General features: G+C 37.1%; 1 protein-coding gene across 2 annotated transcripts in view; it reads left to right on the top strand.

Moving 5' to 3' along the window:
- Positions 1–23,385, top strand: part of CCDC171 (coiled-coil domain containing 171) — a 322,618-nt gene that overhangs the window by 228,651 nt on the left and 70,582 nt on the right. For both annotated transcript variants that reach the window (XM_068974547.1, XM_068974546.1), the window contains exon 23: positions 1,746–1,877. In XM_068974547.1, coding sequence (XP_068830648.1) covers positions 1,746–1,877 — 132 coding nt within the window. The remainder of the gene's footprint in view (positions 1–1,745; positions 1,878–23,385) is intronic.

The raw sequence follows: 23,385 nt of genomic DNA, 5'->3' as shown, positions 1-23,385 counted from the left end.
TATTGACTGTTGTTCAGAAGGGTAGAAGGCAAAACACTAGTGGTTTGATGTTGATAAATTCTCAGTACCTTAATCCACATTAATGTTTTCTTTTATCTGAGTGCAGATTGGTGACAAAAAAAAAAAAAGAGCATGAGAAGGTGTCCATGCATATAGAATATAAAACCTAAAGCAAAGGCATTTGTAAAATGTGATTTATTTTGTTAAGTGAGTTAAAAGCATTTTCATCCTAACTGAAGACTAGAAAGTGTTTGTTACAGATAAATATGCATTCTGTATTGGGACTCTGGTATGAATATTGTACTCACACTATTATACAAATTGCATTATAGTGTATGTTTTACAGCATATACTTTGACATGCAGTTATTGGCAGAAATTCTGCAGCTCAACTTAAGACGATAAGGATGTTTATAGCCTGGATTAGCACAAACTATGAAAGATGTCGTCATGTGTTTGTGTATGTTTGCTGATTTAAGGAAACCTTATGTTGTATGATAGCTCATTCATAAAGTAAGAAATAATTCAAACAGTTTTACAAGCTACCCAAGTGGAATAGAAAAATGAAGGTGAGGGTTCCTGTCATTTATTATTACCAAGTTATATATGAAGTTGCTAAGATAAAACTAGAGATATAAATACAGGTATTTCAACAATGATGATTCTCCCCATTCTTGACCTTTGCTACCTCGTAAAAACTCATTTTGTCCTGTGACTTTAAGCTAATTGTATACTATTTATCAAAGACACAATGTCAAAGAGATAAAATTTTAAAACCTGTTCAGGCATAAGAAAAGTTAGGAAATATGCTTACATATGAAAACTCTTATCATTAAACTATGTGATTAAAGATGAGAGACTACTGATCTTAAAATTAAACTGTGGAATTTTTGAGGCTTTTACGAAATTTGGAAATTAAAAATGAAAATACTTGTTTCTAAACATTTTCTTTTATTCATCTTATATAGTGAGTATTTCTCATTTGTCCAGAAGGTGGCAGTGTAATATCAACTGCATGTGATGCAGAGACTAGCTTGCAAATTGGTATTTTTCCTATAGATCTGTGATGTGTTTGTATTGTTACCTTTCTGAACACTTCTAGTACAAACACTACTGATTTTATCCATTATCTTATTTAGAAGTCATGTGACCAAGTTAGTTTATATGTATTTAATCATTAAGATTCACATTTAATAAGAGTAAAGAGGGCAAACAAACCTCTTGCTAGTGTATTTTTAAGTCTCCTTGTGTGTTGAACATATTTGTTTTTATTCTAGAGTACATACTGAACTTGTCTTGTCGAAGACTAGTGCCTAATAACTATCTTGTTTAATATATACCCATTAATACTGGTTAAATTACATATGTTATTAAGAGAGTGTGAATAAGTTAGAGATGGCTATTTATTTTTGATTCGTGTGGGCTTGTTTTTCCTTGTTTCCTTTTTCTTTTGAGGGTGGAACAGTGAAAAAATAATTCAAAACCTCTTGATCAGAAGAGCTCCAGCGACTCTTCTTCCCTCTGCTCATTTCAAGCAGGAGGATGCTTTTTCTTCTTAACATTCTCCCCCAGCACTCTGAATTAGAGATTTATTTGCAACGAAAAATCAATTAGTCCTAAATTTATTCATGGATTTCAGGTCTAGCGATCAATGCAAGTCCACTCAGTGGGCTCAAGGGGACCCAGTTCATCCCAGTTAATGTGTCTGAAGGGGAATTACCATTGATGCTATTTTTTTCCCTTTAGGTCAGAGATCAGATCTCGCTGTCACGGACTGCGGCAAGTAGGAATGACTTCACCCTGCAGCTACCCAGACTGCACCTGGAGACCTTTGCAATGGAGGGGCTCAAGGGCGGGCCAGAGGTTGTAGCGTGCCAGGTTAGAGTCTAAATAACATTGTTTGCTACTGACACATGTAGAAAAATAAATTGCACTTACTGGGGAGAATGGAAGAAGCCTCAAAGTCTTGTGACTAACTTAAAGGAGATGCAAATAATTTTTCCTCATTTTTCTTCTGTCATGTAACACTATGTTTCACAAGTAATTGTATTTTTTTCTTTAGAGCCTAGAACTAGCCCCTTAAATAATCCAGAAAAGTATTTTTTACCAAGGAAAAAATATATGTTTCATAGCTCAGTACAGTATTAAAAGAACATTCTTTCTGGGCAGCAGACGAAAACAAGACACTAAGCTGTTATCTCTTCAAGCTTGTCTGAATTTGTAGCTCTAACTCTTTTAAAATAAATCACTTTAGATAAAATTATCAGGAGAGATATTTGACATCTTTCAGTGTTAATTCCAAAATATATCCAATATTCTTAGGTGGTAATTTCAACAAATCTAGAACCTAGCTCTTCTTTGCATGAAGAGTATTTTATACTTTAATGATTAGTTTTAATAAACATTGTAATTAGTATGTGCCAAAGGAGTTATTTCATTTATAAAACTCAAAGCACAAAATCATAAATAACTTTAAACTTAATAAAAATATTTATTTTCAAAAACATTTATTTTCAGAAGCTGCAGCTAGCCTTCTGTTCTAGATTACTGTTAGGTTATTGTGATTTTTTTTTCCTTATGCTTAAAAATACTTTTGAATCAGACAAAACAAAATTTAGTATATATTTTATTCTCTTTATTTTTTTTATTTTCTTTTTAATGTCCAATTTCTTTATTACAAAAATCTATCAAAGTTACATAAACTATAGGGAGCCCGATAATTCCAAAAGAGGATGTCCTTGTTCAATAAAACCCTAAAGTTTTCAGTGTATTTAAGAGAAATATCTTTTAAAACTCTGTCTGTGCTTCACATTTTGAGATTTAAGATGAACTTTTTCATTCTTCAAGATTATGACCCTGTGAAATTTTAACTTTGCACAAAATTAATGTCAGTACAAGTGGGGCTATGTTAATTTTTTTCTATCTAAATGCTTCATACCCTAATTAAGTTTGTTATTAGTACTCAAATTAATACTCAACAAAGAAAAAATACTTGCTTCTTTCATTAGAATGTCCACATATTATAGTAAAATATATGTAATTATACAGCAAAGCATAAGACACATTTTTAGTTATAGACTAGCATACTGTGCTATTATTTAGTTCAAGATTAAGATGTACATTTAAAATTTGATTATATGTGAGTACAATATGATTTGATATTTTTCTAGTGGTTGTAAAATAATCCTTTATTTGGTTATCTTAATTTGGAATCTCCCAGGGCTTAGTACTTGTCATAATTCACAAATAAATACTTCTCCCAAACTCTAGATTTTGATGATTTGGAAAGAGACTGATTCCTAGGAATGCCATTTTTTAAGGCAAAACATGAACTTTCTAGAGTCCTGACATCTGTGAATAGCAAGAAGGAAACGTATAAGCTTGTATTTTAAACTACTATCTTTCCCAAGTTCTAATAAAAATAGTTCTGTGGGTTGCCGTATACCTAAACACTTGAGTGATTTTTATATTGGTGTGCTCTAATATGTGTTATAGTCTAGTAATATATGTTTTGGTTTAGTATGCAGAGAAGAGCACATGATTTGGGCCATAATAGTTTTTCAGGCACACACGCGTGCATGCACATGTGTGCAGGTATGCAGTTAGTGATATGGAGTACTTGGAGGAGAAAGGCACTGTAATAGTTGAAGACCTTAATTATAATAGTTATAACTGCCATTTTAGTGAGCACTTACTGTGTAGCTAGTATCATGCTTAGTTCTATAAATAAGTGATCTCAATTAATTCTTACAATGGGCCTGTCAAGCAGACAGCATTATTTTCGTTTTACAATTGACAAACAACAAATATAGCAGGTAACTCTCCTCAGATCAACAGCAAGTAAATGGCAGGGCCTAGAGTTTGGGTTTAAGTTTAGGTATATTTGACTGAAAAGCCTGAACTGGTAAAATCTGATGGTAAAAATCAAGACATGTGTGTTAAATGGTAGGCATAAAGCCTTTGAAATCTGTGGTGGAGTTTTTCTTCCACTTACAAAGTATACATTATGCATCTGTGTATGAGGTCGGTCATAGTTTATGATGTATTGTAGACACATTCACAGATAAAAAATTTTGCTTCCGTTTGATAGGCTAATATTATGGAACTCAACTTTTCACCTTTGCAGTATATGTGTGTATGTGTGTATATATATATGTATGTATGTATATGTATAGACTTATGCTAAGTATGCAACATATTTAGGAATTCACTATTTGTTTAACTTTGTAATCTGTGCTGGTGAGGTGGACTGTTCAAAGTGTGCCTCACCTTTGATTATGACGAGGAGAGGCCCACTATGCAGGATGTGGTAGTGTCTGAATTATTTGGCCAGCATATTTAACCATCATTTAGAGCAATAGGAGATGACGTTTTCCTAGACAGCCACTGTCTGTTGTTTTCAAAGGGGAAGATTATACCTTTCTTATAGGTATAATCCTGGATGGAGGGAAGACCAGTGAGCACAACTGAAGGCTGAAGGGATGAATGGATTATCTTATCTCTCTGAACCCAGAAGAGTGTGTAACTGATATACTCCTCCAGGAAATAATTCAGTTTGGCTGGTCTCTGAGATGTGCTAGCTTTTAGCCTCAGTTTCCTTATCTGCAACAAAGTGTAATGCTAACTAACAGTTTCTCAGGCTTGTACTGAGTTTGGATGAGGCAGTGCATGTGAAGTGGGGAGCACAGTGCCCAGCGCAAAGGCAGCAGACAAGCAGGGTGGCTCTTGTTATTGCACACCTACCTACTGCAGTATGAGACACCTTGTAAAGATGACGTCAGTGATAGTAGTATAGCTTGATTTTATTACTTTTGAGGGGTGTGGGGTGTTTTTTTTTTGGTGTGTGTTTTGTTTTGTTAAGAAATGGTTGTTGTTGTTCAGTTGCTAAATCGTGTCTGATTCTTTACATCCCCATGGACTGCAGTGTGCCAGGCTTCCCTGTCCTTCACTATCTCCTGGAATTTGCTCAAACTCATGTCCATTGAGTTGGTGAGGCCACCCAACGATTTCATCCTCTGTTAACTCCTTCTCCTCCTGCCCTCAATCTTTCCTAGCATCAGGTCTTTTCCAGTGAGTTGGCTCTTTGCATCAGGTGGCCAAAGTATTGGAACGTCAGCATCAGTCCTTCCAATGAATATTCAGGGTTGATATTCTTTAGGATTGACTGGTTTGATCTCCTTGATGTCCAAGGGACTCTCAAGAGTCTTCTCCAGCACTACTTAGGATCTTTTCTTTGTATCTTTCCATTTGGTTCTTTCATTCTTTCTTGTTTCTTCAAAGCTTTTAGTTTTGGTCAAGATCAACTTTAGCTCTCTATTTACTTTTCCTTGTTACTTGATGTTCCAGTGAGGCCAAGTTGCCAGTGAACCCCTGTCTAAGATCCTATGGCAAGTTTAGAACCATTATTCCTTGGCTTTTATCTCCTTAATAGCAGCATATTAGTCTACTAGGACACTGAACAAAAAATAAAACACCTAGATTAGACAAGTTAACTTTAGCTTAAAAACCCAGTACAGTGTGAATGCAGAGGACTTTGTAAGAAAATATATTCTGCCCGTAATTTATTAAGATAATACCTATTACTCATTGTCTTATACTTTGAATTCTGTTTTTTCAATGATTGTATGATGCTTTTCATATCTGGAAAATATTAGCAGACATCCAGTAAGTGTCTGTGCCTCCATTCCCATTCAGCGATAACCAACACAGAACAATATCAATGGTAATATTATTGATATTATTGCATGCTTATTCCATACCAGTTACTGTGCTAAATAAACACCCTACATTTGCTTTCTCGTTTAATCCTTGCAACAATCCTATAAATAATAGGTACTCTGCTTTTATCCATTTTCCAAAAGAATAAACTGAAATTTATTAAGGTGAAAATTGTTAAAGGTCACATATCCAGTGAGTAGGGTCACTGGCCTGTTCATTCTTTTAATCATGCCTTTCTGCCTTCTGTGCACCATGGCATAGTGGTGTGTGTGTGTGTGTGTGTGTGTGTGTGTGTATGTGTGTTTTAAGATAGCTGAGAGGGAAAAAAAATAAAGGGTAGGGTCTGCCTGTAAAATATAGTTTCTTTTGTGAGAAGATCATGGCAAAAATAGAATCCAAAAGAGGTTAATGGGAAATGTTACTTAAATTGTGTATTTCAGCCTCTTCATCTGTAAAATGAAAATAATAGACGTTTCAAACTCAGTGTAATGATTGAATGGGTTAATCCATTGAAGTGCTTAGAATAGTAACATGGTAAGCACTCACTGTTTATTAGCTTTCCACCAACATGAAAGCTTCATGAGGCCAAGAACTTGATTTTGTTCACAGTCACACCATCAGAGCTCAGAACCCTGCCTCACACACAGGAGGCTCCAGTGCACGAATACTTGATTTCAGGCACTAGACAAGTTGACTCAGGAAGCTGCTGTGCCTAAGTTGTGCATGCCTTTAAGACATTTGGGATCATTTTTTTAAACTTCTAAACCCACTTCATTTAAAAGGAAAAGTCCCCTGAACCATCTCATAAAAGTGTATAAGGCTTAGTGCACAATAACTATACCTCTGGAAATATAGTATATTTTATAAATATATGTTTATAAACACTTCATTAGAAAGGCTTCATTGTGAAACCATTTATTTATGAAGATTTTAAACAACAGAGTCTTCACCATGAATCCAGTAATCCTTTAATCACCCATAACCTACTGTGTTATTATGAAGTCTGTCCTTGGTATGGTTGTTTGTTATGTGTTATACCCACAACTTTTGGGATACTGTGGTTTCTTTACATTCAACTTACTTTCCAGGCATAGAAATTTCTTCCAGCTATTTTGTTGTATTTATAAAGTTAAATCATAAAAGAGCATCTTGAAAGGATTTTTTTTTTTAATGTAGAGAAGAAAGAAAGAAATATCTGTACCTAAGTACTAAACTGTCAGGGAATAAAAATATCAAGAATCAGCCACTCTCAATAATTTTTTACATGTGTTCCCTGTTATACTGCTTGATGCAGCAGCCTTCTAATTGTACAAGAATCATGTTCATTTGGGCACAACTAGAAATTAAAGAAATGTTAGAGAATTTTGCTTGGAAGCTTGTATTATTTAGATATTTTCTTCAACTTATTCCATCTCCATAAATGAATTTTCAGATATCTGATTATTTTTTAAAACATGAAAATCAGCGATTTTGAATGAAAATCTCACTAAATATCTATAATGCTATGTAAAATTCCCCAATTGTCTCTAAAAGACTAAATGACTTCTATTAGTTCTTTAGTTTTTTTCTTTTTTAAGTATAGTTCTTTAGTTTCTGATTCTAAAAGAAAATTTTACCTTCTTTATATAATTTAGGACTTCCCTGCTTTTCAGATGTCGGTCCTCCCTGGGTCGCACTGTTTCACAGAGTTGTCAGGGTTTAGTCTAAGAGTCTCCATGGTGAAGTAAAGAGAATATATTTTGTGACAGCTGTTTGTCTCACAGATATTCTTTTTCACTTATTTTTGAGTCCATGACTGTGCTTTGAATGTTTGACATTATTGGAAATCTGACCTTTTTGTACCAAAGTATCAAAAAGATTTGAGGATTATCTCAACTTGTTATCAGTGAGTGTGTGGTTCTCTTTAAATTCTAAAAATTAAAATATCTTTTAAATTTAAAAACATAATATGATTTTAGATTTCGGTTGTAGCATCAAAGAGAGTGTTGAAACTCTACCTTCTTCAAAGGATGGCGAGTTCTTCCGAGGGAGGAGCTGTTTGTTAGGGGAAAACAATTAGCTGGAAAAATCATATAGTTCATCTGAGAACAAATGTATTTTGATGGGGAAAAAGCCATCCTTGGTCTCATTTAGAGCTTGACAGCTGTCATCTCCAGTTCCACAGAATATAAACTGTGTCAATGAGGAATCTAAACATCCTGGATTTGAGGCCTAGCTCAAAGATGAATATAAGAATCAGTGAATTTATTTTTCACGTTGACACCAGGAAGAATAAATGGCATTTTCTGACGTAATGTTGTCAGAGAAAATATTTTTGTTATTTGCTAGTTCAAGTTTTAGAATTCTGTTCTCGAGATTTGAGAGTGCACAAGCAGACATTAAGTTTCTTCAAAACTTGCTGGTACCGCAGCTGTGAGGGATGCTAAATGAAGCAAGATATGAAGAGAAGGGAGATGCTAATGTGTACAGAGGGACCGATTTTAGGGTCTGTTGCTAAGTGGGGTGAAAGTGAAAATGAAAAGTGTTAGTCACTCAGTAGTGTCTGATTCTTTGTGACCCCATGGACTCTAGCCCACGAGGCTCTTCTGTCCGTGGAATTCTCCAGGCAAGAGTACTGGAGTGGGTTGCCATTTCCTTCTCCAGGGGATCTTTCCGACCCAGGGATTGAGCCTGGGTCTCCCACGTTGCAGGCAGATGCTTTACTGACTGAGCCACAGGGAAGACTAGGTATAACAGTGGTTAAATAATTAAATAACCGCATTTAAACATGGATTTATCCTCACTGTGAATTGTGCCTTGTCCTGAATCTGTATCTTCTCCTAAGGTTACAGGACATTTTAGTTTTTGTTGGCCAGGAAGACTGCTGGAAACAGCCTCACACGTCAGTCATCTGTTGTTAGAACAGATCAGGTCTCATCACCTAAGTACCCTCACCCTCCCTGACTCCCTTCCTCCTTCCTTCCCTTCCTCACCCTCTGTGATGTGCACTTTTATTTCCCCTCTTTATTTTGGTGGTGGTGCTGGAGGGGATAGGGGATACATCAGTGAGAATTTTAGGGCAGAATCTTGAGAGTGAAAATGTGAAATTACGGGTTTTGGTCCAGATATTTTGCCAGGTGTTATATGCTACCATTGTTTTCTTAGTCCCTGTATTTTATTTTAAAGGACTTGCTGTTTTTAAAAAAGTATTTTTCTTTGTAGTTAAAACACAATCTTGGGGATCAAATGATAACTAACATTTCTTTAAAAAATAAATATCTGTTAAGACTAGGAGTACTAAGAAGTTTTTTTTTTTTTTTTTAATAGGTAGCTGATGGGATATTTTACATCTTGTATCATAGATTTTATTTCGGGTTGGTGGTGATCTGAAATGAGGGGTTTTCTTTCCCCCTGTTGGGACTTTAATCTCTTTGCCTTTGGAAAATCACAGGATAACGTGAGGGCAAGGAAATATGTCTGTATAAAGCTTCTGCTACACAGAATGTTATATTGAGGAATCTTGTGACTAACTCCTTGATTCAGCTGAAAATATTCATGAATTATTCCCTCTGGATATGACCTGATATCAGCAATCTGAACTAAGTGAAATCTGATAGGAATTATTTAAAATGAAGTCTTTTTTCCTATTTTTGGGGGGGTATCATTTCTTCCTTTTTTACTAGGGAGAATAATTTGGAAGAAAGTAAAATCATAGCCAAGTGACTATCACAAAAGGTTGAAGAGGTTATACAACTTTATCTAAAAATAATAGAATTAGCCCCAGAACAGATGGAATCATTTCCCCATAGACATAAATTACCCAGGTAGCAGGAATCCTCATTATTTTATCTAATCATTGTCTTTTTCTCATGGAAAACACGTTGTCTTTTCTTGTGAAGGATGAACATGAGTTATCATCCTTGTGGTACTAAGAGTGCTGCTGGAGTTCTCTGCTAATATCACCGTCTGTGAGCTTCCAGCCCTTACTTCTTCTGGTGCATCAGCTTGTCCCCTGTAACATGGAGATGGTGATACTTGCCCTACTGCATCTTGGGGCAGTTGTGAGGATCCCATGACATGGATGAAAGTACTTTGGAAATTAAACAGCACTCATAGGTAGTTTTTAAATTGTTTTCCTTTAAATATGTGCCTTATAAACATTCCTTGATCAGGTGTAAACTCACTTATTTTCCATCTCAGGTTGAGATTTTTGCCCTTCTAAAAGACAAGCAAGTAAATCAGATGATGAGGAGGTTAGCAACTGTGAATCTGTGCAATTTTCTATATGTCATTGAGCTTGCTGGAAATATCATGCTGGTCAGAATGGCAATTTGGAAGAGATAAAATAATGCTGTGTGCTGGGGAAAGAGGCAAGCAATGTAGTATAGGAGCAAGTCTATGTGGAAAGTCAGAATGCCTGGATTGAAGTCCTGGCTCTGTAATTTAACCGTCTTGGCAGATCACTCAATGGCCCCGAGCCCCCTATTTCCTCATCTTTAAATGAAGGTGGTGAAGCCTGTCTTGCTTTCACTTACAGAGTTGTGGGGAGATCAGATGGGATAATGTACATGTGAGGGTGCTTTTATATTGTAAAATGTGAAATTAATATAAGCTATGTTAGACTGAACTGCAAATAGGCCTGGGTTTCAGGAAAAGTAACCTAAGTACATTAAGGGAATGTTTTAGTGTTTTGACTCTTGGAGACTTTTGACTGATGACATGTTTGATACAGGTTTCATGTTAGTAGAAACATGCAATAAAAAGAATAAAATGTTCGACAACTCTCGTGTTTCCTTACAGGTCAGTATAAAGCCATGGGCTGACACTTTGGTGAATGCCCACCATACACTTCTGAGTAATTATTCTACAGAGTAATTTAAGCATTACTACTGTTTTCACATGTTATTTTAAAATATTCTTTTAACTCGTCTTCTTGCCTTTATTTATGCCGTTTAATTTATTTTTTGAACATCAGATTCCAACTCTGAGATGTTAACATTATTTTGCCTGAATGTGAAATGTTTCAGACACACCAGATAAAATCAAAAACACAAAACATATGAAAGTAAAGAGCTTTTTTTTTTGTTGTTGCAATTTTCAGTTCCAGGTAGCCCAAAGCAGAAAAGCTGCTGAATGATATGAACAGCATTTCTTTGCCATTAACATTAACAGGCAAAAGCTAAATCCCAAACTTGACTCTCTCTGTATCTTTTTTTTCATTTTTGAAGTCTTATTTGAGTATAACCCTACTCGATAATACCTTTTAACGCTCATTATTGCGAGACTGAAGCCTGTGCACACTTGAACTCTCAAATGCTACAACAGAATTGCTATTCATTGCAGCTACTTGGACAAAAAAACAACAACAAAAAACAGTGTTTTATGGACTGCCTAGGTGAAGACCTGGGAAAGGAAGGGTTATCTACAAATTGAGTGAGTTTATTATGGCTTAGTGATTTGCTGATTGATTTCATTTGCTGTCAGTTAAGGCTCTCTTAGTGTCAGTTTTCTTTGCATAATGCCTTGAAATAAAGACCGATGAAGTTCTTCAGATTGATGCTGCTTATATAAACTGACCCTGATTTGCCCTATTCTGCGTGACAAGTTAAGTGACAGCAGTTAGAGGAAAATCCAGCAATGAATATGCAACTTACCGATTAAGGGAAATTCAGTAAATCATTCAGTCTAAAACTAGGTACAAAATAATTTCTTGTAATAATTCCACAGATGCCTTGAGTTTCATTAAACGGACTATTATTAGTCTCAAGAGTGTATGTGTGGGGGGTTGTGTGTGCATGTTGATAGAGTCAGGCAGATAGGGAGAGGGACAGAAAGAGACAGAGGACTGAATTAAAAAAGAGAACTAAAAGTGATCCTAAAACTTTTTATATGAAGTAAATCTTCCTCTCCCCAGTTAAACTTGAAATTGTCAGAATCATAGTTTAAAAAATAGCTGATTTGAGGTTGTATAACCAATGAAACATAGGGTCATTTTGAAGCTTTAAATGCTTTTCAATTTCAGAGCTTTCTAGTAAAGTGCTGGTAGCTTTTCTTTTCTTTCAATGGCCAAAGTTTCATAGTGCTGATTAAAAAGATGTGGAACTTTATGGGAAAGACTAACTTAAGAAGTAACTCACTGAGAAAAACATGGAACACTGGCATCTTAATATCTGTTCCGAGTGAGAGCTGTTTCACTCATAGCCTAAGGGAGAGTTCCCCTGTGGAGTGTGTGACATTGCTTCCATATTGCAGAGCACTGTTTTGTTTGGAGTATATTTTATGATGCATATTAATCAAAATGAACCTGAGTTGGTATAGTTTCCTTAGGATCAAAAGGGCAGCATAGGAAATAGCGCCACAGTGAAGAAAGCACCAGGGTTCTGTTCTGGTGGTAGGAAGTTCAGCAAAGTGACATATCACAAACCTAAGTGATATCTGTGATGTGTTTAAAAGAGACAATCCATGTTTGGCAACAAGGCTTTAAAGAGTCCTCAAACCTTGGATCTTTGATTGAATGGTTATCTGGTAGAATGATTTACCCACAACACTTAAAATTTAGAAGCAGCAGCCCTATGTCTTTAATCCTTCTAAAACTGAGAAGGAAATCATGATTAAATTAAAACATGCTGCTTAACTTTGTATATTTATTAAGTTATGTCATGGGACAAAATAGGAAAAAAAAAAGTCTTAAAAAAATACTTATTTATCTATTTGGCTATGCCAGGTCTTAGTTGGGGCATGCGGGGTCTAGTTCCCTGATCAGGGGTCAAACCTGGGCCCCCTGTCTTGGGAGCGTGGAGTCCCAGCCTCTGAAACACTGAAAAAGTCCCCGAAAAGGAGAATCTCTGAGACATTCAGCACAGGGACTTACACTAAGCCCTCAACAGAGAGCAGTTAAGATTATTACTCTTGAGACAGTGGGTGTGAATTGAGGAATGTTACGATTCTTCCTCAAATAAGAAGGGATTCTTGATTTTGCACTAGTTTTTTTGCAAATCAAAGGCACATTTCTGTTCCATGTGAGTAGGACTCTCTTGAGACATTCTTTTCGGGCCCCTCCGTTTTCTTTATATTCTAAAAGCAGACTAGATATGAAATTCCTGGTCACACAAACTGCCTGTCTTTTCATGTATGTCTTTCTGATTTGTTCACACTGGGTAAGGTGACGCAGACTCCTGAGGGGTCTGGAGAAGTAGCTGCCCTAGTGTCCAGACATGTTCCAGGTACGAAAAGCAAGGTCACTGGGAGCCCACAGGCCTAGTTTTCACATCTCTGATAGCTGGTAATGCATGGGAAGGCTAGGGACCAAGATAGCCTCGGCATCAAAGTTTTCTATTTATTCTAGAAGGAAAATGAAAATATAAGCTGAGAGTATTTATTTATTGCATTGGTTATAGCTTTATTTATCTTTATTTTTTATTTTAGTTTAATTGGGATATAATTGACATACAGCACTGTATAAGTTTAAGGTATATAGCATAAGTTGACTTACATATAGTATTGGGAAATGATTACCATAATAAGTTTAGTGAACATCCATCCTCCCATATATAAGAAAGAAAGAAAAAAATGTTTTTCTCCTTGTGATGAGAACTCTTTGAATTTACTCTCTTAACAACTTTCAAATCTACCCCTCAGCAGTGTAAACTATAGTCATCATGTTTTACATTATATTCCTGGTACTTACTTATCTTGGAACTGGAAGTTTGTATCTTTCGACCACCCTACTTCAGTCAGTTCCCCCTCCTCTCACCTCCAACCTCTGGTAACCATAAGTCTGACCTTTTTTTTTTCCCTCCTGAGTTATTATTTTAAAAAAAATTCTTTAAGTGAGATCATAACAGTATTTATTTGTGTTTCTCTGTCTGACTTATTCCTCTTAGCATAATGCCCTTGAGGTCCATCCATGTTGTCACAAATGGCAGGAGTTTCTTTTTTTTAATGGCTAAAATATATATATATATATATACACACACACATATAGACTTTATCCTTTCATCTGTTGGTCAACAGTTTGGTTGTTTCATGCCTTGGCTATTGTAAATAATGCTGCTATGAATATATGGATGCAGATATCTCTTTGACATAGCATTTTTGTTTCTTTCTGATATGGTCCCAGAAGTAGACTTGCTGAATCATATTTCTTGTGAGGAGGAACTTTTATACTGTTTTCCGTAGTTGCTGTTTCAATTTACAATACCACTGACAGTGTACTTGGGTTTCCTTTTGTCCACACCCTCACCAGGATTTGCCATCTTTTTTCTGTTTGATTTGATGATAACCATTCTAAGATACCAGGTGACATCTCTTTGTGGTTTTGATTTGCATTTCCATTTCCCTGATGATTAGTGATGATGAGTGCCTTTTCACGTGCCTGTTGGCGATTTGTATGTGTTTTTGGGAAAATGTCTTTTCAGAGCCTTTGCCCATTTTTAATTGGATTATTTGTCATGATATTGAGTTTTCTGAATTCTTTATAACTTTTGAGAGTATTTAGAGACAAATTCAATCCAGTAAATTGGCGTAAAAAAGTAAAATGATCAGCTCTTTCAATCATATAGATTTGGGTATGGCTAACATCAATGATCGGAGAAGGCAATGGCACCCAGTCTAGTACTTTTGCCTGGAACATCCCACGGATGGAGGAGCCTGGTGGGCTGCAGTCCATGGGGTCGCTAAGAGTTGGACACGACTGAGCGACTTCACTTTCACTTTCCACTTTCATGTATTGGAGAAGGAAATGGCAACCCACTCCAGTGTTCTTGCCTGGAGAATCCCAGGGACAGGGGAGCCTGGTAGGCTGCCGTCTATGGGGTCGCATAGAGTCGGACACGACTGAAGTGATTTAGCAGCAACATCAATGATGCATCATGTACCTGCCAAGAACAGGGTATTGAACTGTGCTGTGGGATACAAAAGTGATTCAAATATCTTTCCAACAGGAATATGAAATTTATGATTGAAATGAGATGGAAAAATGATTGCTCACTTTTCATGTTTTATCTTTGTAGGAGAGGCATAGATAAAGTACCATAGCCTGATCTGTAGAAAGTGAAAGAAAGTGAAGTCACTCAGTTGTGTCCGACTCTTTGCGACCCCATGGACTGTATGTAGCCTACCAGGCTCCTCCCATCAATGGGATTTTCCAGGCAAGAGTACTGGAGTGGGTTGCCATTTCCTTCTCCAGGGGATCTTCCCAACCCAGGGATTGAACCTGGGTCTCCTGCCTTGTAGGCAGACACTTTACCTACCAATTGTTCATGTTGGATTTAATTAAGCCACAGACAAGTACATCAAATTCTTATAATTCCAACTAAATGGCTTTTTAGCATCTTTGTAAAAATTGATGGAAAGACACTATGGATTTCCTTTGCTGAGATTCATAAAGCTAACAATTTTATGTGAAAAGAGGAGAGACACGTGTTCAACGTGTGTGTATTGATGTATTTATTCTTTATCAGTAGTTTAGATCAAGTGCACTTCCTGAATGCTGTCCATTTTGAGAAACTGGATTGGACAGTTTTTCTTTGGTTGTGAACAATTAGCTTTCAGCCCTGAAAGTAATTTATGTCTATAACTTTTCTTTTTGTATTAACACCGTTCCTTTAAGAAAATTTGCATGCTGAACCCACAAAGACCAAAATTAGGGTGTGTTTTTTGTTACACTGTCAAATTTGATTAAAGCAGTTGGATCTTGGTAGGTTGATTATGGAACAGACAAATGGGGAGTGCTGGTTATCACTTTGGTCTCCAAAAAGTATAAATCAGAGAGAAATTATTAGAATATAAAGTGCCCTTTGTTAAGCTCCAGATAGCTTTTGAATTTGGATAAATAGGCACTCTCAGTATTGTCCACATTATTACTGAAATGGAAGGTCTCACTAGCTCTCAAATGAAGAACCCTACCATATTACATGTTGTTAATTTAGTCAGGCTTCACAAGTAAGTATGGTAAGTATGGAGCTCCTGCTCAGCATCCAGCCCTGCGCATGACTGAGATGACAGAGGATGAATGCGCATTTGGGGAGAAGGAGTTACAAAAAGAATCCCAAATGTTAGTTCCTAATAGAGCAAGAACAAAACAAGCACTAATCAGGGATCTCTCAAAGGGCCAGCACGTACGCTTGGGAGCCTTTGTGGAATGTGGAGTCTGGGACAGGGTCTGAATATATCGCTAATCTTGTTTTATATCCTCCTTGAGAACACTTTTTGAACAAGAAGAGTTCTGTCTTTTTTGAGGGGATTATCTACTCTGTTAATAGTGTTTCACCCATTCAATGTCACTGTGAAATCTTAAAGTGTGTTATTGCCCCAGCTTAATAAACGGGAATCAGAGCTTGCCTCCTCTCTTCATATACAGGTAAATGGCTTTACCTCGGCCTTCAAATACACTACAGCTGTCTTGTATTGGCCATGGGCTCTTCACAATCTGGTCTTGACTCTCCAGCTTCCTTCTCCCAGAGCTCTCCACCTCATTCACTGAGAATATAGCAATAGATATGTAATAGCCGTACTGGCCTTTTGGTTTAACTTGGATGCGGCAGGTACAGTTCCATTTCTGAGGCCTTCAACTTGCTGGTCCCTCCCTTTTCTTGATGTGGTCTCACCAGGTGTTCCTGATGCCCAGTCCTTCACTTCTTCATGTCTTCACTTAAATGTTGCCTCTTGGAAGCCTTCTCTCGTCACTAACTCAAATAGCTTCCCTTCTCCCATCACACCTAATAGCCATGACTCTGCTTTATTTTCCTTCACAGCACATGAACTCTTATTCTCCTCTTACGGGAATGTAAGACCCATGCAGGCATGGCTTGATGTTTAGCACAGTATCTTCAACACCTGGAACATAACAGGTGCTCAATAATATTTGTTGAATACATTAACTAATGAATTGGATTTTTCTCTGTTGTAGACTTTTCAAGAGGCAGTTGTTGTTGTTCAGTTGCCTAGTCGTGTCTAACTCTTTGTGGCCCTATGGACTGCAGCACGCCAGGCTTCCCTGTCCTTCACTATCTCCTGGAGTTTGCTCAAACTCATGTCCCTTGGGTCAGTGATGCCATCCAACCATCTCATCATCTGTCACCCCCTTCCTTCTACCCTCTGTCTTTCCCAGAATTAGGGTGTTCTCAAGAGGCAGAGCTGTTTGCATATAAAAGAGCAAGGAGTCTGGAATCAGATGGACCCCTGTTTTCCAGTTGTGCCATTTATTAGCAATGTATCCTTAAGACAATTAGTTATGGACTCTGAACATCAGTAGTTTTAGATATAATATTGTACTAAGTAATTCCTATTTTGCAAGGACTGTGTAAAGATTGGAGATGATGCATGTTGCCACAGAAAACAGACCATGCTCAGATTTTCTTACACTTTATTTACTGCGACAAGAAAATGCTCTTCTTTTGTATGAGCAGTCCAAATCATCCTGCAGAGGTGTGTCTATTACTTGATAAGAAATAGAGATTAGTCGAAGTAACTGATCTCTGAAGAATATACTCATAGTTATCAAAAGTTTATATAAACATTTCCATTTATCAGTGCCAGATGTTACGGTTTTGACATTTAGTCAAAGCCAGACTTCCTGAATTCCAGCTCACACCATCAGAATTCAATAAAAATATTCATTTTTATACTCATACAGTGCTAAGTCTTATCTGTATGTCAATAGAATCTGAAGCAGGCTAGTAAATTCTCCATTGTCAAACTCACAGTGATGTCAAGATATAGTAGGTTCCAAAGAAATAGTAACTATAATAGTATATTTTTTTCTGATGGAGAGCTAAAGTAGTAAAGTTACATTTCTTCATGGTTTCCTATGACCCTGCAGTTATTTCTTTGTTGTTCAGTTGCTAAGCTGTGTCCAACTCTTTCCAACCCCATGGAATGCAGCACAGCAAGCTTCCCTGTCTTTCACTATTTCCTGGAGTTAGTGATGTCATCCAATCATCTCATCCTCTGTTGCCCCCTTCTCCTTCCGCCTTCAGTCTTTCCCAGCATCAGGGTCTTCTCCAATGAGTTGGCTCTTCACATCAGGTGGCAAAATATTAGAGCTTCAGCTTCAGCATCAGTCCTTCAAGTGAATATTCAGAGTTGATTTTCTTTAGGATTGACTGGTTTGATCTCCTTGCAGTCCAAGAGACTCCAGAGATTCTCCTCCAACACCATAGTTCAGAAGCATCAATTCTTCTTTATGGTCTAACTCTCACATCCATACATGGCTACTGGAGAAACCATAGTGTTAACTGTACGGACCTTTGTTGGTAAAATATGATGCCTCTGCTTTTTAATATGGTGTTTAGGTTTGTCATTGCTTTGCTCCTTTTTTTCCAAGAAGCAAGCATCTTTTAATTTCATGGCTATAGTCACCATCTGCAGTGAATTTGGAGCCCAAGAAAATAAATCCTGTCACTATTTCCATTTTCCCCATCTATTTGCCGTGAAGTGATGGGTCTGAATGCCATGATCTTAGTTTTTTGAATGTTGTGTTTCAAGCCAGCTTTTTCACTCTCCTCTTTCACCCTCATCAAGAGGCTCTTTAGTTCCTCCTCATTTCCTGCCGTTAAAGTGGTATCATCTGCATATCTGAGATTGTTGATATTTCATCTGGCAATCTTGATTCCAGCTTGTGATTCATCTAGCCTAGAATTTTTCATCATATCTTTGCATAGAAGTTAAATAAGTAGGGTGACATATACAGCCTTGATGTACTCCTTTCCCAGTTTTGAACTAGTTCATTGTTCCATGTCTGGTTCTAACTGTTGTTCCTTCACCAGCATAGAGGTTTCTCAGGAGGCAGGTAAGATAGTCAGGTAGTCCCATCTCCTTAAGAATTTTCCAGTTTGTTGTGATCCACACAGTCAAAGGCTTTAGTGTAGTCAGTGAAGCAGAAGTAGATGTTTTTCAGAATTCCCTTGCTTTTTCTATGATCCAGCGGATGTTGGCAATTTGATCTTGAGTTCCTCTGCCTTTTCTATATCCAGCTTGTACATCTGGAAGTTCTTAGTTCATGTCCTGTTGAAGCCTAGCTTGAAGGTTTTGAGCATTACCTCCCTGGCACATGAAATGAGCGCAAATATGTGGTAATTTGAACATTCTATGGTATTGCTGTTCTTTGAGATTGGAATGAAAACTAACCTTTTGCAGCCATGTGACCATTGCTGAGTTTTCTAAATTTGCTTTATATTGAGAGCAGCGCTTTAACAGCATCATCTTTGTTACTCACAAACTAAACTACTGTCACTTTGTAAGGCCTTCTTTTCCAATATATTAGTAAACACAGTGCCAATTCTATAATTGACCTATATGATGAACATTTGTATACATTTTTTGTATAGCATTTTGTATAGATTTTTTTGTATTTTGTGTAGATTTTTAAGATTTGAGCATCTTAAATTTTTAAGTCTCTATAGCAAGGGAATTTCATTAACTACTGCTGCTGCTGCTGAGTTACAACTTCTGCTATCATTATTATAGTCCATATTCTTATTGTATTGTGGATATTTATTATATGTCCATATTCAGTAGTTTCTATGAGGAGCCATATTATATGTCCATATGCAGTAGTTTCTTTTTTTCAGTCTCTGATTATTTTAATGATTTTTTTTGATATTCTTACCAGAAGCCAATATGTCATTTCTTATCCCTTTGGTCTTTCTTTACATTAAGCTTTAGCATAATAAGAATAGTAATCATCATCAGTCTAGATGCTGCATTTAGCTTCAAATTGGCCTTGATTCAGTTCTGGTTGCAAATAATATATTTGACAAAGAATTGGCCTTGTTTTAGGCACATTCAAGTTATATATGTCATAGTTGAATGGAGGCCAGAAAAAAGTTGAGAGTCTAAACATGATACAAAGAAAACATCATTTAAAATAATCTGATGCAAAAGTATACTGCGACTCTGCTGAATATAGTTTCCCATGAATTTCCCATGAGGCTCCTTCTCGTACCTGAAAAGCTACTATATTTACATCCTTCAAAGTGGTGCAAGTAAAAATTTTTAGTGATGGGATAAGTCCAGGGCCATTTCAGATAGCAAGAAGGGGAAATGAACTTAGATTCTCTTTTTCTTAATAACACCAAGAAAAACCTACCTGAACTATATGCAGCATCACGTTAAATCAATTTATGCTTTTTTGTTTTAATTGTGCTTGACTTCAGGAGGTTATACATTTGCACCCAAATTTTTTGTACTAATTACTTGACATATTTACTATCTTTATCATTGTCACTATTACCACTGAAAAGCATTTTAATGTCTGTGTGCATATTGCATTAAGTATCTGGTTGTGCATAATTTTAGTCATTCTCTGCACTAAATAAATAGGAGTGCACAGTATTAAGTGGATATCAGTGTTCCAGACCAGTCTCTCAGGGACACATAGTAATTCCAGTATATGCACACAACCCCTAGGATATTAAAGGTCAAAGTGAGCTGTCTAACAATGGAAAACCATCTCATCTGAGACAGACGGATAAGAAAACCAGGTTTACCAAAATTGTTATTTCTACATAAAGGAAAGGTCATTTCTCTGCTAGCTAATATTTCAGATATGGCAAGGTAAAAGTCTTCCCCAGTCTTAGTACAAAAAAATGGAAATATAACTTTTTGGAATCCCATTCCTTCTGCACATATATCCAGTATGCCTAGACGTCATTCAGAATGAGAAATTGAGTCAGATGAGCTAATCCTATATAGGTAGGATTTATGATGTCATTGCCTTGGTATTTTCCTTGTAAAGTCCTGTACCAATATTAGATCCTTAAGTCAGACTGCTGAGAAATGCACAGCATACTCCCATTTTATGTATATAAGTCAATTAAATACACTAGAAGTTGTTTTCCAAAATTTGTCTTTTTTAAAAATTATCTTTTATTGTGTGGGTAATACTACATTTGCTATAGTTTATAATCTTAATATAATTTTTTCTCATTAAAATAACCTGACAACCTTCTTTCATATTACATTTTTATAAAATCAAAAGATGCTTTGGAGAAAGTATAGAATTTATGTGACATATTTGGATAGTATAGAGATTCATTGACTTGTTGTAAATGTTTACTGAATTCATTCTACAGAATGAGTAAAATCCCCAAGAAAATTTCACCTGAAATAAATATTTATTTCCATTACAGAAGCAAGAATTATTAGCTCAGAGTCAGTGTAATGTAATAATTATTAATGAGTTTGATATCTTTGAAAATCTTGGTTTTGTAGCAAAATTCAAGAGGGGCTTGCTTTTTAAATAATTGCCCTGCATTGGCAGTTAGGTTGTTAACCACTGGACCACCAGGGAAGTCCAAGGGCTTTGCTTTTGTACCTTTTTCAGTTAATAGAGGAGAAAACTGAAATTAGCAAAAATGAGTGTTGTGATAGGCTACCTGCACAATTTTGTGAAACTTGGAGAGCTTAGTTGAATTCTTCTGATTTAAGTGAGAAACTTTGTATGATAGACAGCCAAAACAAAGCAAAAAAAACCCCGCTAAACCAGTCCAAAGCAAACAGGAAAACTTGCAACACACAGGGTGAGCATGGGCTTTGGAATCGGACAGACGTGGATTCGAAACCTAATTCCTTTCTTTATTAGCTAGGGGACCTTGCATAATGTACTTAGCATCACTGAGCCTTAGTTTCTTGTTCTATAAAATAGAGATAATGTGAGTCTTGAAAGGTTATAGTTAGAATTGCGAAAATATACAAACCTCATAATATGGAGTCTCGTCTGTGGTTTAGTTGCTCAATCATGTCTGACTCTTGCAACTCAATGGACTATAGCCCACCAGGCTCCTCTATCCACAGGATTTCCCAGGCAAGATTCCTGGATTGGGTTGCCATTCCCTTCTCCAGGGGATCTTCCCAACCTCAGGACTGAACCCACGTCTCCTGCATTGGCAGGAAGGTTCTTTACCATTGAGCCATTAGGGAAGTCCAGTATGGTGTCTGGCACATAGTAATTATTGTTAGAACTGGGATCCCAGTAAGCCTTAGAGATTGAGGCTCTACAGGAAGTGAGAACACACTTCCTGTGTGCAAAGATTTGGTCTCGGGCAAAGATTTGGTCCAGCCTAACCTGTATGCAGGTCAGGAAGCAAAGTTAGAACTGGACATGGAACAACAGACTGGTTCCAAATAGGAAAAGGAGTACATAAAGGCTGTATATTGTCACCCTGCTTATTTAACTTATATGCAGAATACATCATGAGAAACGCTGGGCTGGAAGAAGCACAAGCTGGAATCAAGATTGCCAGGAGAAATATCAATAACCTCAGATATGCAGATGACACCACCCTCATGGCAGAAAGTGGAGAGGAACTCAAAAGCCTCTTGATGAAAGTGAAAGTGGAGAGTGAACAAGTTGGCTTAGAGCTGAACATTCAGAAAATGAAGATCATGGCATCTGGTCCCATCACTTCATGGGAAATAGATGGGGAAACAGTGGAAACAGTGTCAGACTTTATTTTTGGGGGGCTCCAAAATCACTGCAGATGGTGATTGCAGGCATAAAAGACGCTTACTCTTTGGAAGAAAAGTTATGACCAACCTAGATAGCATATTGAAAAGCAGAGACATTACTTTGCCAACAAAGGCCCATCTAGTCAAGGCTATGGTTTTTCCAGTGGTCATGTATGGATGTGAGAGTTGGACTGTGAAGAAAGCTGAGCACCAAAGAATTAATGCTTTTGAGGTGTGGTGTTGGAGAAGACTCTTGAGAGTCCCTTGGACTGCAAGAAGATCAACCCTGGGATTTCTTTGGAGGGAATGATGCTGAAGCTGAAACTCCAGTACTTTGGCCACCTCATGCGAAGAGTTGACTCATTGGAAAAGACTCTGATGCTGGGAGGGATTGGGGGCAGGAGGAGAAGCGGACGACAGAGGATGAGATGGCTGGATGGCATCACTGGCTCAATGGATGTGAGTGTGAGTGAACTCCGGGAGTTGGTGATGGACATGGAGGCCTGGCATGCTGCAATTCATGTGGTCTCAAAGAGTCAGACACGACTGAGCGACTGAACTGAACTGAGGCTTTATTGACTTACCATACATTCCAGTTCATTTGTAGAGTGTGGATTCACCTCCCACCTTGGGTTATTTTTTTTTTATTAATTTATTTATTGTAATTGGAGGCTAATTACTTTACAGTATTGGAGTGGCTTTTACCATACATTGACATGAATCAGCCATGGGTGTACATGTGTTCCCCATCCTGAAACCCTCTCCCACCTCCCTCCCCATCCCCTCCCTCAGGGTCATCCCAGTGCACCAGCCCTGAGCACCCTGTCTCATGCATCGAACCTAGGCTGGTGATCTGTTTCACATATGATAATATACATGTTTCAGTACTCCTCTCACATCATTCCACCCTCACCTTCTCCCACAGAGTCCAAAAGACTGTTCTTTACATCTGTGTCTCTTTTGTTGTCTCACATATAGGGTCATCGTTACCATCTTTCTAAATTCCACATATATGCGTTAGTATACTGTACTGGTGTTTTTCTTTCTGACTTACTTCTCTCTGTGTAATAGTCTCTTATAATAGGCTCCAGTGTCATCCACCTCATTAGAACTGATTCAAATGCATTATTTTTAATGGCTGAGTAATATTCCATTGTATATATGTACCACGGTTTTCTTTTCCATTCATCTGCTGATGGACATCTAGGTTGCTTCCACATCCTGGCTATTGTAAACAGTG

Source organism: Capricornis sumatraensis, chromosome 6 (assembly GCF_032405125.1).
Source record: "Capricornis sumatraensis isolate serow.1 chromosome 6, serow.2, whole genome shotgun sequence".
Lineage (NCBI taxonomy): Eukaryota > Metazoa > Chordata > Mammalia > Artiodactyla > Bovidae > Capricornis > Capricornis sumatraensis.
This window is presented reverse-complemented; position numbering and strand designations above follow the sequence as displayed.